The sequence below is a fragment of the Poeciliopsis prolifica genome, unplaced genomic scaffold (assembly GCF_027474105.1).
Source record: "Poeciliopsis prolifica strain line A6 unplaced genomic scaffold, Auburn_PproV2 SCAFFOLD052, whole genome shotgun sequence".
Classification (NCBI taxonomy): domain Eukaryota; kingdom Metazoa; phylum Chordata; class Actinopteri; order Cyprinodontiformes; family Poeciliidae; genus Poeciliopsis; species Poeciliopsis prolifica.
Window position 1 is genome coordinate 1,534,965 of NW_026562427.1, and position 14,529 is coordinate 1,549,493.

The window sequence follows — 14,529 nt, forward strand, 5'->3', positions numbered from 1 at the left end:
CTTTGAAAATTTAGCAAAACTGTTGGGAGTATTCAAAGCTCCAAAGTAATGGATTTGAATGGATTGAAAGCAAATTGACCAAAATGTATGGATTAGAGGATAAGCACAGTTTAATCCGATTAATATTATCCCTTTATGGCTATTTCCTGTGGTAAATGTAGTGTTGACATTATGAATGTTTTTGTGCTCTCATTTGTTGTTGTTGTTGTTGTTTTTTTTCTCATTATTGGATTATTGTGTGTCACATCACGTGACCTGTCTAATTGAACACACTCGTGTACAATTAAAGGGTGTGTCCTCCAAACAAAGGGAGAACAACACGAAAGCCAAACCGGTGCGAGTTTCTTGATGTCACGCTGAACGCTGTGCCGAAAACTGATTCTGCTAACAGGTTATGGGCCCAGAATCAATGAAGAAACAGGTGAATGCCTCGACAGACCGTGAACACCTGCTGTGTAAGTAAACGAGGAAAATGAACAGAAAAGAAAAAGACATGGCACACAGCCGCTGGTCAAGACTTCTTTTTGATGGAGATGAGAAAAATTATGAACTATGGGAAACCAAGTTTTTAGGACATCTTCGACTGCAAGGGTTGAAACAGACTCTTGTCATCCAAAAACTGAATGAGCTCGGCATAAGCTTCAGCATTTTTCTTCGCGTCTTCCTCTTCATCGTCATCATCGGAGGGACTTGTCAAAATTGTCTATCACTTTTCATGCATGACGCGGCAGACGACGGACGTGCGGCACTTGGAATCCTGCGGGCCCATTACGCCGGCAAAGGAAAGCCCAGAGTAATTAACTTGTACACTGAACTGACTTCGCTGCAGAAATCACCCAATGAATCGGTTACAGAGTACATCATCAGAGCTGAGACCGCGATCACCGCTTTAAGGAATGCAGGTGAGGTGCTGAGCGATGGACCTTTGATCGCCATGATCCTGAAAGGACTTCCAGGGACATTTAAGCCATTTGCTGTTTACATTACGCAAAGCGAAGATGGTGATAAATTGACTTTTGCAGAGTTTAAGACTAAACTCAGAAGTTTTGAAGACATTGAGAATATGCGTGCTACAGTAGTATCTGAAGACAATGTGATGAAAGCTAAAGCACATTCTGGCACAAAATGCGCACCAAGAGGCGCAAATGATCCTGGAGCAGGAAGTTCTGAGATCGTGTGTTTTAAATGTGGGATGAAAGGCCACATAAGCAGAACCTGCCAGCGGAAGCAATGGTGCAGTTACTGTAAGAATAACAGTCACAGCAACGCAACCTGCAGACGGAGAAAACAACGGGACAACGCACGGAAAGTAGCCGAAGAGACGGGCGGCGACAAAGAGTTTGCATTCCGGGTGAGCGACGCTGACACGCGAGTGGACGACATCAGGAGGAGAGGTCTGATGGTGGACGCTGGTGCAACATCGCATATAATCACCGACATCGGGAAGTTTCGGAAGCTTGATGAAAGTTTCCAGGCCGAGACGCACTGCGTGGAATTGGCAGATGGATCCAGGTGTTTTGGGGCTGCTAAGCAACGAGGAGACGCGGAAGTGTGTTTGATCGACAACAGAGGGCGACGTCTTAAAACAGTGCTGAGGAACGCATTGTACATCCCTTCATATCCGCAGGACATCTTCTCAGTGAAAGCTGCAACATCCAGCGGAGCAACGGTGATCTTCAAAGAAGGAAAGAACGTTCTTCTCAGAGACGATACCAAGTTCCCCCATTCACGTACGTAACAAATTGTATTATTTGCAAATTGTGGTGATCAGTATAAAAAATGTTATGACTTACAAGGTTGGCATGAGATTCTTGGACATTGCAATTACAGAGACGTACTGAAGCTAGAAAATGTTGTTCATGGCATGGAAATTAAAGGGAGAGGTGAACCAATGCCATATTGTGAAGTTTGCACAAAAGGAAAATTTGTTCAAACTAGGAACAAGGAGCCAGATGCAAGAGCTAAAGAACCACTAGCAATGGTCCACACAGATTTAGCAGGACCTATAGATCCAATGTCAAAAGATGGTCACAGATATGCATTATCCTTCACAGATGATTATTCCAGTGCAGTCTTTGTATATTTTTTGAAAAACAAGAGTGATACAGTACAAGCTACTGAAAAGTTTATTGCTGACATGACCCCACATGGAAAGATTAAATGTATGAGGTCAGATAATGGTACAGAATTCACAGGAAAAGAGTATCAGGCATTACTGAGCAGAAATAGTATCAGACACGAGACCTCCGCACCATATTCTCCACACGGGGTACAGTAGGTGGCGGTATGCACCTCAAAGCTACTTGCAGCATAAAAGAAGAGAAGAAGAAGCGAGAGCTTAAAAACGCACGCGGAAACGGGGGAGCGATATATCTTGAGCAGCAGCTCTCCTCTCCCCACTTGCGTTTATGCGCTGGGGGGATGGGGTCATGTTGAGGATGAGAGACTCCAAATATTTATCTCTTGGCTAACTAAATATCCATATTTTTAAGCCGTGGCTCATTCCTCGCTGTTGGACGTGAAAACATCGCTTCGGCTTCGCATGAGGCTCGGTGGAGTTTGTCCTCTGTAAAGTGGACCATCCGCACGTCCACGATACGCTTAAAAAGTCGACAAAATGTATTCTGCTGGAGGTAAGTGCCGCAGCTACTGTTAGCATCGGCTGAGTGATGCCGCTGGTGAAAATGTACGTGAAAGTGTTGGCGCTGCTTGATTCCTGGCAGCAAATCGCCTGTTACTTTACGATGAAAAAGTAATTATTTGTAGAGGAACGTTTGTCCTCGTTTCTCAGCAGGTAGAAGATTCAGGGGGAAAAGCTTAGTTAGCAACAAGCAGCCGTTAGCTAAATTAGCTTCAGCTGCTCCTCGTTTCTAACAACTTGTACACAGTATCTGACCTCTTGTGTTCACAGGAGTTTGAATGCAATTTTTGAATACGAACAACAAATGCGAATAGGTACCTGCTATCATTTTTATCTTCCCGGTAAACACCGAGCGCTTACGGTGAGCGGTGTTTAGCGGCCGACCACGCTTTCTAATCGGATCCCCAACCCATACATTAAGCCCGATAGTGCACGACTTCAACAAGTTACCGATGTTGTTTACAGACGTTATACTTCCGCGTTGACAATTGTATAATATGGTGATGGTTTTAGTCTATTTATTTTATTTTTTTATAATAAAGTGCTTATTGAAAAGATGGTACGTTTTGCGACTTCTTTACAACACGCGATACTTGTGACTTGTAAACAAGTTTTGCGACCTCGTCGCAAAACTTCGTCTGAAACTGATAACGCTGAATCTTGTTCACAAGGTTCAGCGTTATCACTGAAACCTTGAACTGAAACGAAACACGTTCTTTGAAAAAGTGGCTTCCATTCGGAAGACAATTGTTCATTTTGAGTTTGGAATTGACAATAAATATGGGAGAATAAATGAGGGTTAAAACAAAAAATACATAGAATTAAGGTTGAAATTCACCGCCAATTAGTTTGTGCACAAAAAAGCTAAAGTGTTTCATATGAAAGTATAATTTTAAGTCGTTGGAAGCTCTCTTTTTCTTTGGATTGTGGGCAGTACAGCTCAAATACTTTCAAAGAATGGTACTTTAAGACGTCAAACCAGAACATTGGGCCTTTTTTTAGTTTCTCACTGTGGGGGTTGCATGAAAGTACGTCAGGTTAATTCAGCCCTTTAATTTCCATTTTGAACAAAGGCCTTCCTAATCAAGTGGTGAGCACTTCCATGCCTCATAATGCAATGGCATGCATTACTAATGGCATGCTTGGTGCTTAGTGGAGACAGATACTCATAAGACTATTCAAATCTCTCAATGGATTCTGGTTGATTTTATGTTATTTGGAATTGATTTGGATTTAAGTGATCCAGTTGACTCATGCCCTCTAAGTCTTTAGTTATCACAGTGTCCTACTTGCATTCTATGAAACACAGATTGATTTTTATTATTTTTTTCAATTAAAAACAGTCTAGACTGGAACTATGATTGGCACGTGTTGCAGGTTTATTGGCACCCCTAATTGCTATTGAACATCCTCTGGTCTTTGCATTTTCTGAAGACTTTGCAGGCACCAAACACAAAGTGAGCACACAACTTCAAAAAACCCAAACAATCCTTATAAATGTGCCCCGTCTTCATTTCAAAATATATTCCTTTATTTGTATTTAAATTTAAAAAAATCTCTTTGTCATTCCAAGGCTTATGGACTGAAGTGAAGTTCTGTTTTTCAGACAAATGGGTGGATCCATTCATTTAGGCTACCAGCTCGGTTCATGCATTCTGCTTGTTCACAGATAAGGGGTCTTATCATTGTCAATGACTATGCAGTGGAAGTGATAAGAAGGCCATTCAGCTTAAAATAAACAGCTCAAATGAGCCGCACTCTTTACTTTTCATGGTTTTGTAGCAGGATATCTAAAGTGATCAACTTGATATTGTGTTTGAGTTAATCCCTTCACTTTTGTTTTTATATGGAACCAGTTTTTAATTCATGTCGTTTTTGTCCTTGCAGCTACAGAAGTTCCAGAGGGACCCCGGTCCTCCGGCTCAATGAGCTCTGGTAAGCTGACATTTTGGTTTGAACTGGTTTCAGCTGTAATGCATTTATACTGGCAACATAATTTATTATCAAAGTAAATGAAATAAATGCCTTCTGCTGAAATGTTTGTGAATGTTTATGTCCAAATTAGAAAAAAAAACAATCACAACTGATTCTCAGGTTGCTGTGAAAGTGATGTTTCTATTCAGGACACACTTTTATACAATACACAGTAATGTGCATGGAATTGAGACTGCTTGATTCAGATGAAACCATTATTGCTTTATTTTTACACATTCATGCGTCATTTTGTTGTAATTGTTTGACGTTGACTCCCCGACAAATTAATGAGTTCCAGTAGAGCAAGTTGCATCATGGGTAGTTTGGGTTTGCAAGGGCAGTAGACCCATGTTGCAAACAGCAGATCGTATGCTTGATGCATCAGGGTGTTTTAAGGGAGTTTGTTTGAGTGGAACTCAAAGATAAGGTGGGGGAAGGGATTGGTTTCCTCTGACAGACTGAAATATCAGAAGCCACAAATGTGGATCATATTGGAACAGGCAAGTTTACTGGCAAAAAAGTCACATGGAAGCTGTAATTATTGTATTCTAAAAGTATGGGTGTTGATGATATTTATAAGAATAAACCCAAAAGCATACAAATGATATTCTGTTTATGTTGCTTTCCTTTGCTTTGTTGCAGACCCACCTTCCCCGTTGCCAGAGTATGTGTTCAAGCCGCCACCAAGGCCAGACTTCGGCACCATGGGTCGGGCAATCAAGCTCCAGGCCAACTTTTTTGAAATGGAAATTCCCAGATTGGAGGTCTATCACTATGACGTTGACATCAAGCCTGAGAAATGCCCCAGGAGGGTTAATCGGTAGGTCTATTTATTTATTTATTTTTTAAAATGTTTTACTTTATTTTGTCTGCAGATAAGTGGGTGGGGCTAAACATTTTGCATCGTGGTGCTCAATTTCTTGTTGTCCTCAGGGAAATTGTGGAGCACATGGTCCAGCACTTTAAAACTCAGGTCTTTGGCGATCGAAAGCCGGTGTACGACGGGAGAAAGAACCTCTACACTGCCATGCCTTTGCCAATAGGCCGAGACAAAGTACGTCTTTTACTTCTCCTCCCTGCTCGACTGAAGCTTCCTTATTTATACTTTTTAAAAAATGTAAAAGTATCTGCACTTTATAATTTGCCCTTTTTAATTCACAGGTGGAGCTGGAAGTGACTATTCCAGGCGAAGGAAAAGACCGCAGCTTTAAAGTGTCCATCAAATGGGTGTCTTGTGTTAGTCTACAAGCTCTACACGAGGCTCTGTCCGGGCGGCTACCAAGCGTTCCCTTTGAAACTATTCAAGCTTTGGATGTGGTCATGCGGCATTTACCTTCCATGAGGTCAGTTCTGTTTTTGTATTGTTGTTTTTTTATGGTTTGTCATTCAAAATGTCTTTCCATAATAGTTTTACAAAATCGAACTAATTTTTGTGTGACCATCACAGAGTGAGGCTCTGTCAGGAGTTTCATGTATGTTATTTATAAATTCGTCAAAGTCAGTTTTTACTTTAAAGAATTTAGCATCCAGCCACACTCAAGTTGTCAGATCCTGTGCTGCTTGTTTTTGTTGATCACGTCTAATCGTTCGATACAGGTATACCCCGGTGGGTCGCTCCTTCTTCACTCCCTCAGAGGGATGCTCCAACCCTCTCGGTGGCGGCAGGGAGGTGTGGTTTGGTTTCCATCAGTCCGTCAGACCTTCTCTCTGGAAAATGATGCTCAACATTGATGGTAATCTGCTTCATTCATAAAAATGATTAAAAAAATTCAAAAATCCATCCAAATTTGTTGTTTCCACACATCTTACCTCTGCGTGATTTCTTTGCTTGCAGTTTCTGCCACTGCGTTCTACAAGGCTCAGCCTGTAATTGAATTCATGTGTGAAGTTCTGGATTTTAAAAGCATCGAGGAGCAGCAGAAGCCTTTGACAGACTCTCAGCGAGTGAAATTCACAAAAGAAATCAAAGGTACGCCCTTTTTCACACCGGTTCTATATAGCAACATTTTTAGTTAAAAAAAAAGAAAAGAAAAAGAACGTTCAACTTAAAGGTGTCAAAAATAGTTTTCGTCTCGGTATGAATATTCATTGAACTGAGATTTTGAAAAAGCCACAACAGACATTCCTGCTATTGCTTCCAGATTTAAAGAATTGTACATACAACCGAACTTGGCAAATTGTTTAGACCCAAACAAATCTATTCCAGAATAATTTTGGTCTGCTTAAAAAAAATAAATTGTTTATCTCAAAGCCAATTCAACTTGGCCTGGAGTTTCTTCTTTTCTTATTTTGCACTTTTATTTATTTTGCATCCCTCCTTGTAGGCCTCAAGGTCGAGATCACTCACTGTGGGCAGATGAAGAGAAAATACAGAGTTTGCAATGTGACCAGAAGACCAGCCAGCCATCAGACGTAAGAAGGCTCTCAACATTTTATCTTGACGTCATTATCTTGTAGAGTGATGTGATCTGAGCCAATGGATTGATAGGTTTATCTTATAGATAAACCTACAGGGATATGTGATCTACTCTTTGTGTTGATTGGATTATTCTTTATTGCCTCAGGTTCCCCTTGCAGCAGGAGAATGGCCAAACTGTTGAATGCACAGTCGCACAGTACTTCAAAGACAAGTACAAACTCATTCTGCGATACCCTCACCTCCCATGTTTACAAGTGGGACAGGAGCAAAAGCATACCTACCTCCCTCTAGAGGTAAAACACTGCAACACTCTGGATTTTATTTCAAGAAAAGTGAAACTCTTGCTTGTTCTTAATCGATTGTCTCCGAACATGGTCTCCGTAGGTGTGTAACATAGTGGCAGGACAGCGCTGCATCAAAAAGCTGACCGACAATCAGACCTCCACAATGATCCGTGCCACAGCCAGGTCGGCACCAGACCGGCAGGATGAAATCAGTAAACTGGTACGTCACCCGTGCATGTTCCTTCTGCTTTTAACAAACCGATCAGAGCATTGAATGAAGCATAATAAACTCAAAACATGACAAATATTCAATGGTAAAAGGTCAAATTTTGTTTCGATTCTAGATGCGAAGTGCCAACTTCAACACTGACCCTTACGTTCGTGAATTTGGAGTCGTGGTGAGGGACGACATGACAGAAGTGAATGGCCGCGTCTTGCAAGCACCTTCAATCCTTTATGGCGGCAGGGTATGTTCAGCAGTACTCTGGATGTTTTTTTGTTTTGTGTATATATATATATATATATATATATATATATATATATTTAATTAATGTATACATGCGGTGCAAAAATATTGACCAGCATTTAAAAATTTACAATTTTCAGAACAAAGCAATTGCAACGCCAATCCAGGGAGTGTGGGACATGAGGAACAAACAGTTCCACACTGGCATTGAGATCAAAGTGTGGGCCATCGCCTGCTTCGCACCGCAGAGGCAGTGCACTGAACTTCTGCTCAAGTGAGAGAGATTTGCAGAATGTTACGATCTTTCGCATATAAGAATCGTATTGAGCGCAAGATAAACCTGTTCTTCATTTGGCAGAGCTTTCACTGACCAGCTGAGGAAGATCTCTCGAGATGCAGGGATGCCTATCCAGGGTCAGCCTTGCTTCTGCAAGTATGCCCAGGGGGCAGACAGCGTGGAGCCCATGTTCAGGCACCTCAAGTACGCCTACCAGGGCCTGCAGCTGGTGGTGGTCATCCTCCCTGGAAAGACACCAGTTTATGGTGACCACCTGATTGAATTTATCAGGAAAAAAAATGTTAAATGTGTTTTAACGTTTGAAATGTTGACTTATTTTGTGTCTTCTTGTTGCGCATTTATAGCTGAAGTCAAGCGAGTTGGCGACACCGTGCTCGGAATGGCCACGCAATGCGTCCAGGTGAAGAATGTCCAAAAGACAACGCCTCAGACTCTTTCCAACCTCTGTCTGAAGATCAACGTCAAGCTGGGTGGAGTCAACAACATCCTGCTGCCGCAGGGCAGGTCGGTGAAGAAGCTTACACTCGTATTTGACTGAAAATTCAACACTTGTGATGTGAGAGTATGTGAAAGGGTCACATTTAGACTCTATTCACTTTTGCATCGAGTTGGCTTCTGATCATTTACAGGGGAAATGCAGATTTGGTTCAAACATACAATATAAAGTATGACATTGTTGTATGAAAACTTACATCCACGCTGTATTCCTGTGCAGGCCGTTGGTGTTCCAGCAGCCAGTGATCTTTCTCGGTTCGGACGTGACTCATCCACCAGCAGGAGATGGAAAGAAACCTTCCATTGCTGCCGTGAGTTACAACAAAATTGATTTAATAATGCTTTATTAATAAATTGATGATGGAGAAAATAATGTAAATACAACATGTTTGAAAACCATTTTTAAATTCATGACCTGTTCAAGTTACATAAGTTACAGTTTAGTTGCCATAAAATTTGAGGTTTCAGTGTAAAATGAACTGTATAGTGTTTATAATTGCAACAGTATTTGTTTCCTCTCCCTACCACTTTTCTTTTCTGGATTTGTTTTCCCCTTTGAAGGTTTAATGTGCCCTATGTTGGTTTTTAGGTGGTCGGCAGCATGGATGCCCACCCCAGCCGATACTGCGCCACAGTGCGGGTGCAGCAGCACCGCCAGGACATCATCCAGGACCTGGCCAACATGGTGCGGGAGCTGCTCATCCAGTTCTACAAGTCCACTCGCTTCAAGCCCACCAGAATCATCTACTACCGAGACGGCATCTCCGAGGGCCAGTTCAGCCAGGTAAACGTGTGTGTGATGTCTCAGAACACGAGTGCTATGCTTGCTTTGCTGTTGCACAGCAGGCCTCATTTGTTAAATTTACAATCTATTTCCCTGTAGGTCCTTCAGCACGAGCTTCTGGCAATCCGCGAGGCTTGCATCAAACTGGAAAAGGACTACCAGCCTGGCATCACCTTCGTGGTTGTGCAGAAGAGACACCACACCAGGCTCTTCTGTGTGGACAGAAACGAAAGGGTCAGTATCATGTCAGAAATGATGAGATTTTCTTAGAAAATGCATGAGAGTATAGTCATGCATTCGAAAATCAATTGTATTTGTTTGCTTTCTATCTGGGCCCATTGTTTAATTAACGAGGTGGCATTAGCATTTTACTTCCCCTCTTTTGTTCTAGTGGTGTTTCTCTAAATGTTGTTTGTCTTCCTGTATTTGTTGCACGAAAAGATTTATAACTTGGACTCTTTCAGGTCGGAAAGAGCGGCAACATTCCTGCAGGGACCACAGTGGACACCAAGATCACCCACCCATCGGAGTTCGACTTCTACCTGTGCAGTCATGCAGGCATTCAGGTGAGAACTGTGATTCAATCATCTGTGATTAATTGGGCCGTTTTCAAACAGAAGGCTCGTCCACTCGCTTTAAGCCCACCAGAGATTTGGGACTCTTTTGTTTGGTTTTTGAGCCTCTGATTGGCCTGCTACAAGCTGTGATTAAGCCGATTCTTGTCAAAAGCCGAGATTTCTGAGCATCTCCAACTTTCTTCCTTGTATCTAAATAAACCTGCACCGCCTTACCCGTCTTCCATTACCCTTCCTTCCAGGGAACCAGCAGACCGTCTCACTACCACGTGCTCTGGGACGACAACCACTTCTCCTCAGATGAACTGCAGGTCCTCACCTACCAGCTCTGCCACACGTACGTGCGCTGCACCCGCTCCGTTTCCATCCCAGCACCAGCCTACTACGCCCACCTGGTGGCTTTCCGGGCGCGCTACCACTTGGTGGACAAAGAGCACGACAGGTAAGGACCCACCGTGCCCCCCATCTTTCTTCCATCAATGACCGGTATAGCCTAAGCACTTTTTATTTATTTTCTATTTTGTTTTTTTTGTAGTGCTGAGGGCAGCCATACATCAGGCCAGAGCAATGGAAGGGACCACCAGGCCTTGGCCAAGGCTGTTCAAATCCACCAGGACACCCTGCGCACCATGTACTTCGCCTGAAAGTACAGCGCCCTGATTGGTTGGGGGTGGTAAAAACCCCGCCATTGAAACCGACGGCCCCTCTAGCTGTCTCTCTGTGAGCTGCAAAGACCATCACAAGGTTTCATATTGTCTTTTCCCTTGGTGACAAACTTGTCACTCACCCATATGTCCACATTTGAACTTCTACCCTTTGACCCACCAAAGTAAGCCATTCAGTAATGACAAAGGCAAATTTTTTGACAGAAATTCAGTTTCTTGATGCATTTCTTTTTTTCTCAATTTTCAAAATGGTAAAATTTGCACACAGGAAAGAAAACTAGTTTCTAAAAGAAAGTGGGCTGTTACATTATGTACAAAGTTGTTTTTTTGTAGATTTTCTTTATTTTTCTTTCTGTAGTTCTTCTTCCAATTCTTATGTTTGTTCGAGTGGATCCTGGTCCGAAAACAGAGAATCTAAATGTTGGAGAGTTCACTTACTGTTTCTATGCCTAAACAATTTAAACCCAACATCAATAGCCAATCCAAGCGAAGTGCACTGACCAGGATGGGTACTTTACGAAGGACAAAAGTACTTAAACCCTCCTGTTATGTTCGAGGTACCACAATAATGTTCCTGGGTCACCTGGACCCAGGAAGTGTTTGATCATGTAATAGTGTCAAAAACCCCCCAAACAATCCTCCAAAACACTTTTGTATTTGATTATGAACTCCAATCTATTTCAGTCAGTATTTGTGCAATGTTTTTTTTTTTTTTTTGTTTTTTGTTTTCATTTTTCAAATAAAGGATCAATGATGACCATTCACTGTTACTCATTTGAACATCAAAAATGAAATTTACATTTTGGAAGAAAAAAAAACTACAAACAAAACAATTTCCTTGCAATTGGTCTTTTGTAAATTTCTTTTTTTTCTTTTCACAGTGGGTGATCTTTATAATTGAGCAAGAGACACTCATACTGTTCTGGCTCAAATCAAATTAAATGAGTCAGTATTTGTATTTTCCCCCCCTCTTGTGCTGCGTGTCCACTCAGTGTTTTATATGACCACCTGCTTTCTCGCAGTTTTCTTGTGAATTAAAGAGAACAGGGAGAAATTGGGCTGGTTGTGTGTTGTGTGGTGGGAGGAAATGGGGAGAGGAGGTGGAATATGGTACATATCTGCCAGGAGACATAGAATTGGACATTTTCTATCTTTTTCACCCTTCAACTTTTCTGCCGGATCAAATTGACCCCAACAGTATCTATTTAATAAGTAGATGCAGGGGGATTGCAAGTATGTCAAATTTGTTGTTTGGGTCTCCTTGTCTAGGACTACAGATGGAAATTAGCAATTATGCTATAATCTGGCTCATTTACAGTCTATACTGAAGTGTTGATCATTAATGTGCACTGTCCTTAATAAAGATTAAAGATAAATGTTCTATTTACATATAGCGTTTTCCTATTCAAACAAATAGAAAAAGCATCAAGCAAAAAATACTTCCAAACGGGTCAATTTGACCCGGAACATAACAGGAGGGTTCACATATTATGAATTGAATATTTTTCTTTCAACATAGGACATTATCTGATTTTTTTAAAAAGTGCCATTTGGGACCAGGATCTTTTTATTCATTTATTTTTTTCTTTTTTTTTTCTTTTTTTCTTTTTTTTTTTTGCTTTTTCTTTTTTGATCAATTAGTTCCTGTTTGGCGTTTCTGCATTTTTCTTTGATTCAGATCAAACTTTTTTATTTTTTTTAATGCCAAATCTGCTGACAGTGAAAAGACAGTTTCTCATTTGATTTGTAAACTGTTTGGATCATCTCTGGCATATTTCTATTTTTTTTTTTGTTTTTTTTTTTGTCATAAGGTTTAGAGACATGATTAGCCATGTTTGTCCTTTTGTCTGAACCGACCATTTTCAAGCATAAAATCCGGTGAGCCGGGACTGGTTCCCAGCAACCTTCTGATATTGTATTCTGAGCCGAACTGAAAACATTTTAACTCAAAAGAGATCATAAAAAAAAAAAAAAAAAAAATTACTTTTTCATTGTATAGACCTGTAGCTGAGATGCATTCTTTTTTGTTTTGTTTTTTCCAACTTGTAGGCATTTATAGCAGTTTTATTTTTTGTTTTCATTTGTATGCCCCTCAATCCTACTTCTATTTTTTTATTGTACATAGCAGCGGGAAAGTATTTTCTGCTGCGTTGTGGCGGTCAGATCGGGGCAGCCGTTTGACCTCTCAGTGAGGGGGGGTCAGGGGTTATTCGGTACAGAAGAGTTTTTACATTTGAACTGACTTTAAATTATTGTAGACGAGCCTCTTTAGTTGAGAGGACACTTCAAGTCAGTAGTTGCACAAAAGCATCGTTTTTTGGGTGGGTGGGAGGGATTTATGCAAGCAGCTTTTGAGTCTTTTTACTGAAATAGAAATGTTCCTAGTAAGGTATATTTTAAATAAGCTTTCAGTGCAAAACGCTGAACAATTTTTAGAATGTTTTTTTTTTTTTTTGAAGAGAAAAAAAAGGCCCAAATTTTGTCTAAATTAACTCTATTTCTATAAACATTTTAAACGGAATTATCTTGCCTTCTAAGACTCTTACCATCTTAATAATGGAATTAACACATAACGACATCCTGCTTTTAGTTTTACCGCTACGTTGAGCTCGTGAATGTTTGTCTAGATTGAAGGCAGGTAGTGTATATTTTCTAACTATGCATCGGTTTTTTTTAACAAAGAGATTTAGCAGTTAACCGGGATCCCACATGAAATCGGATCGTGTACAGAGGTGGACAATCAGGGCTTTCGTTTCCATTTATTCTTTTTTTTCATTATTATTATTTTTATTTGAAAGCGTTTCGCATTTAGCTTTGTTTTAGTGCTCATCGGCATCCTCACGCGTTTGTAATAGGAGAAATTTGTGACGTTGTAGATTTTCTAGCCCAGAAATGAGTGCATCCTTTGTAACACACAATCGTTCATGGCCAAACAAGTCTACCAACTTTTACACAATTATTACTCAAAAGACATAGAAGCACAAAAAGGCATTTTGACTCTACGGTGCTAGATGTTTTCACTGTAAATCACCTTAAGTCCTCACTGATCCTTCATTACTTCTGTGGTCCTTTTCTCTCCCTTTAACTACATCCGTTTCCCTTCTTTACTTTTAACTCCTTTAAAGCAACTAGAGATCCGACTGACTGTGTTTGTGGGGCATTTTGGAAAAAGGAAGAAAAAAAAAAATCCCGTACTTGATATTTACTGTTCTGATGTCAATATTGTTCTTATCGGTGCTGGTCTCACAACATGTAAATTTGGTTGCACTTTTGATAGCAGAATTATGAGTATGACTTCTAATACATGTTTGTTTTACTTTTCCTCCATTAATCAGAACCGAAGGCTCAGCCATAACGTGCGACGTTGGTGTAATTGCGTGGAAATGGCCGTGTGTTCTACCTCTTGTTACCTGTTGCTGTCATGGTAATATCACGCCGCTGGCCATTTCTGTGCGATTACCCGGGCTGTGTTTCGGAATCGGGGTCGCTTGCGTCTTCGTTGTTGACTGCAGAGGCTTGGTGAAGCATGACGAATTTATTTTTCCAATTTAACTTTTTTTTTTTTTCTTCCCTTTGCATGACTTGTATTTAGTATCACGCAAACCGCAGAGACAGAATGTGTTTGTGTTGAGGTTCTATGACCAAATGCTTGGAGGGCGTTTGTACCTGCACACACGACTTTCCGCTTCGTCGTCGTCGTCTTCTTCTATGCACCGCTAAAATGACACTTTGATTTAAAACTCGGTTGTCTGCTCAAGCTGGGTAACAACAAATGCAAAGTTCTCCTTCATCGAGGCAAAGTCGGTGCGTCCCAGTGGTGCTAACATAAACTGCTGGTTAAAGTTTCAAAGGTCATAATTAGGAAAGTGGAAAACTGATTTCTGGACAGCCAGTTATGATTTCTTTAGCCGTCTAAATTTCTGAAATG

At 40.9% G+C, this 14,529-nt stretch overlaps 1 protein-coding gene across 1 annotated transcript; it reads left to right on the forward strand.

Moving 5' to 3' along the window:
• The first annotated feature begins 2,388 nt into the window (after positions 1–2,388).
• On the forward strand, positions 2,389–12,180 carry ago2 (argonaute RISC catalytic component 2). Its single transcript, XM_055058778.1, has 20 exons — positions 2,389–2,633; positions 4,529–4,576; positions 5,258–5,435; positions 5,549–5,669; positions 5,777–5,958; positions 6,212–6,348; positions 6,450–6,584; positions 6,940–7,027; positions 7,180–7,327; positions 7,419–7,538; positions 7,663–7,785; positions 7,925–8,058; positions 8,143–8,327; positions 8,427–8,586; positions 8,798–8,888; positions 9,167–9,361; positions 9,461–9,595; positions 9,826–9,927; positions 10,179–10,378; positions 10,472–12,180. The coding sequence occupies exons 1-20, from the start codon at positions 2,618–2,620 to the stop codon at positions 10,578–10,580; spliced, it is 2,607 nt and encodes an 868-aa protein (XP_054914753.1). The 5' UTR covers positions 2,389–2,617; the 3' UTR covers positions 10,581–12,180.
• Positions 12,181–14,529: the final 2,349 nt, after the last annotated feature.

Bases quoted from the DNA above. Each gene is read 5' to 3' on its own strand.
- ago2 (XM_055058778.1), top strand. The intron at 8,059-8,142 runs GTGAGAGAGATT...TTCATTTGGCAG, and splicing joins TGCACTGAACTTCTGCTCAA to AGCTTTCACTGACCAGCTGA. The intron at 10,379-10,471 runs GTAAGGACCCAC...TTTTTTTTGTAG, and splicing joins GTGGACAAAGAGCACGACAG to TGCTGAGGGCAGCCATACAT.